This window comes from Homarus americanus, unplaced genomic scaffold (assembly GCF_018991925.1).
Source record: "Homarus americanus isolate GMGI-L3 unplaced genomic scaffold, GMGI_Hamer_2.0 scaffold14467, whole genome shotgun sequence".
In the NCBI taxonomy this organism is placed as follows: Eukaryota; Metazoa; Arthropoda; class Malacostraca; order Decapoda; family Nephropidae; genus Homarus; species Homarus americanus.
The window spans coordinates 261,376-264,325 of NW_024733734.1; the positions used below are offsets into that span (position 1 = coordinate 261,376).

A 2,950-nucleotide genomic window follows, 5' to 3' on the forward strand; every position below is an offset into this window, starting at 1 on the left:
ACTCCATTCCCCCCATGAGGAACTCTCAACATCCTCGTGGCCCCCCTTCATTTCTCTTCCAAGCCCCTCACAAATAATGATGAAAATAAACTGTTTTGGTTCTCTTCCTTTATTTTAATGTTTACAATCATCAAACAGAATGCATAGTTTGTTACAGTTCAATGGGATGGATGACATGGTTTCCTTTCAGTCAGTCGACTGATTCGAAGTTGAGTCACTGATAAAGCACATCTCATGTCTGTGTCCACATGTAACCGGTTTTGGCTTTTATTCTTTATTTCAAGAAGGGTGAGGAAACCAGATTCACATAAATAAGTAGTAGAAAATGGCAAGAGGACTCGAAGTGCGAACTCACTAACCTTTGAATATGGCTGATACATTGAGCATCAGAATAAAGTCAGAGATTTTTCTTCATAGAGGTCTCTGGTAGCAGAATCGTTCCTGAGATCAAGGAATTCGTCCTGAACATCGTCGGGAATGGCAGTTATATCAAGAGTGCCAGAGAAAGGATTCCTCACCAATTTCCCATCTTCCTCCTCGAATTCTGGGAAGTACCTTTTGAGCTCACTTTCCAAGGATTTCAAGTGCTGAATTATTTCATTTTTGAGTGATGGGTCAAGTAGATGATCCTCTTCAATCTCGTCAAGAACCGCTGAGAGATTCTCAAACATGGCAACATTTCCTGCACTGATTTTCCTTTGCCAGTTCTGGAGTTTGTCAAGAAATACACGAATACAATCCATGTGGTGAAACACATTTCTTTCCTTGCCTTATAGCTTGAGATTCAGCCTGTTTAGCTGCTCAAATATGTCCGCCAGGTACGCAAGACGTGGCTCCCACAACACCTCGTTGAAGTGACTTAGTAGATCATCCTTCCCTTTCATTTCCAGGAACAACTTAAGTTCTCCCGAAGTTCGAACACTCGATTCACAGCATTACCCTGGGAAAGCCATCGCACTTTGGAGTAAAAGAGGAGGGTTTCATGCTCTGAATCCATGCCTCTACAGAGGTTCTAGAAAAGGCGAGAGTTCAAATCTCCTGCTTTCACAAAGTTGATGCATTTTACCACTGCCCCCAGTATCTTGCAAAGGGCATCAGGGAGGGTTTTCGACGCCAGTGCAAAACGATGGATCATACAATGAACCCCTTTGGCATTCGAAGCTACTTCCTTGACGTGCTTCTGTAACCCTGATTTCGATCCCAGCATTGCCGGAGCCCCATCAGTACAGACTCCACAACAATTTTCCCAGGTGATCCCGTTAGCTGTGAAGAAAGAAGTCAACTTTTCCATCACATCTAAAGCTGTTGTGGTATTTTCAAGCTGTGTACAGAACAGATATTCATCCTTGATGTCACGCAAGAATACATACCGAACAAAAGCGAGTGGCTGTGCACAAGAAATCACATCCGTTGACTCTTCCAACTGTATTACAAACATACCAGTTGGAGACGATTTAATCTCCTGTATCACTTGTTACATGATATCATCTGACATTTCACTAATTCTCCGTTTCACCGTGTCGTCTGACAAGGAAATCTGCTGAATCTTACGTTCACTTGCCTCTCCGAGAACCCGCATGACCATCTTTAAAGCACACGGCTTAATTAAAGTTTCACCAATCGTGTGGGCCTTCTTCTTCTTTGCTGTTTCAATGGAAACCTCATATGATGCTTCAACCACACTTAAGTTCTGTTGTTGGAAGGCAACACTCTCATCCAGTCTCTGTTTTCCCAAACTCCTTTCATGGCTCTTGAAGAAATCGGTGTCTCTCTGCGCACACTGGTGGTGGAGAGTCGTCAGATGATGCTTCAGCTTACTAGGCCTCATGGAATCGTTCCCCAGCACTTTGAAACACAATTCACGCTGAGGTTTCTCGATGCCATCAGCAAGAATTGATATAAATCCGTAGTTAATGTATTCATCATTGTACTTCCGCTTCTTAACAACACTGGTAGCCATCGCAAAGCTAAGGAAATTAAAACAAAACAACATTGCCAAACAGACAGAAACAGACGAATGATAAAGACTAAAAATTATAATTATAAAAAACAGAAATAAAAGACAATCACGAATCTCTTGGTTTTACTAAAAATTTGTAATCTCTCTCTCTCTCTCTCTCTAAATGTTAAATAGCTAAAAAGAAACAGAATGTCAGACAGAGATAATTTAAAACGGGTAAATTACCTCTCAGACCTAAGGCCTGGAGCTTCATCATGAGGCCAGTTCGCCATTTCATGTCGTAAGCTTTTTCTATGTCTAGGAATACTGCAATTAGTGTTTCTTCACTGCAAAGAGCCTTTGAGATGTCTGTTTCAAGACTTATTAACTGATCTAGTCTGCTTCTACCTTGGCGGAAACCACATTGTCGATCATTCAATAAGTTGTTACTTTCCCAAAATATATTAGCCTACGTTTTTTCATACATTCCATGACCTTACACAGACAGTTTGTGAGCGAAATCGGACGGAATAAGTTGGTGTTCGTAGGGCATTTATCCCTCTTAGGGAAAGGTACGACATTGCCAAAGTGCCATGAGTTTGGAAACGTTCTGGACGTCTAGATCTCATTGTACACTTCTAGCAACTGGCCAAGGTGTTTAATCATCTCGTATAGTATACCGTCAGGTCCAGGAGTAGAGCCTTTGCCTTTTTCCAAAGCTAAGGAAAGCTCCTCTGGGGAGAATGCTCGGCTGTAGCCATGTTCATCCTCGTTCTCGAAGTTGAGATGCACGAGCTCGGAACGATAACGGATCACGCCGAAGCGTGGATCATGATTGGTGGAGCTACTGGCATCTGCGAATTTCTGGCCTAGGGCGTTGGCAATGGCCTGGGTCCTAACTTTCCAACCTGGAGAAATCACAATACACAATCGACACCAGACAAAATTTTTACCAACAACAAAGCCTTTTTCAATTACCATATAATACAGGGACCTCTTACAGGCAGTGAC

At 42.4% G+C, this 2,950-nt stretch overlaps 1 protein-coding gene across 1 annotated transcript; it reads right to left on the reverse strand.

The window, feature by feature from the left end:
• Window positions 1–386: 386 nt before the first annotated feature.
• On the reverse strand, window positions 387–1,960 carry LOC121869868 (zinc finger BED domain-containing protein 5-like). Its single transcript, XM_042371433.1, has 3 exons — window positions 1,479–1,960; window positions 940–1,012; window positions 387–707 (listed from the first exon to the last, which is right to left on the reverse strand). The coding sequence occupies exons 1-3, from the start codon at window positions 1,958–1,960 to the stop codon at window positions 387–389; spliced, it is 876 nt and encodes a 291-aa protein (XP_042227367.1).
• Between the last annotated feature and the right edge of the window lie 990 nt (window positions 1,961–2,950).

Excerpts from the sequence above, each read along its gene's own strand:
- LOC121869868 (XM_042371433.1), bottom strand. The coding sequence starts at position 1,960 with ATGGCTACCAGTGTTGTTAAGAAGCGGAAGTACAATGATGAATACATT. Across the intron at positions 1,013-1,478 it reads GAAATGTCAGATGATATCAT|AACCTCTGTAGAGGCATGGA; the intron begins GTAACAAGTGAT and ends CGCCTTTTCTAG. Across the intron at positions 708-939 it reads AGTGCGATGGCTTTCCCAGG|AACTGGCAAAGGAAAATCAG; the intron begins GTAATGCTGTGA and ends GACAAACTCCAG.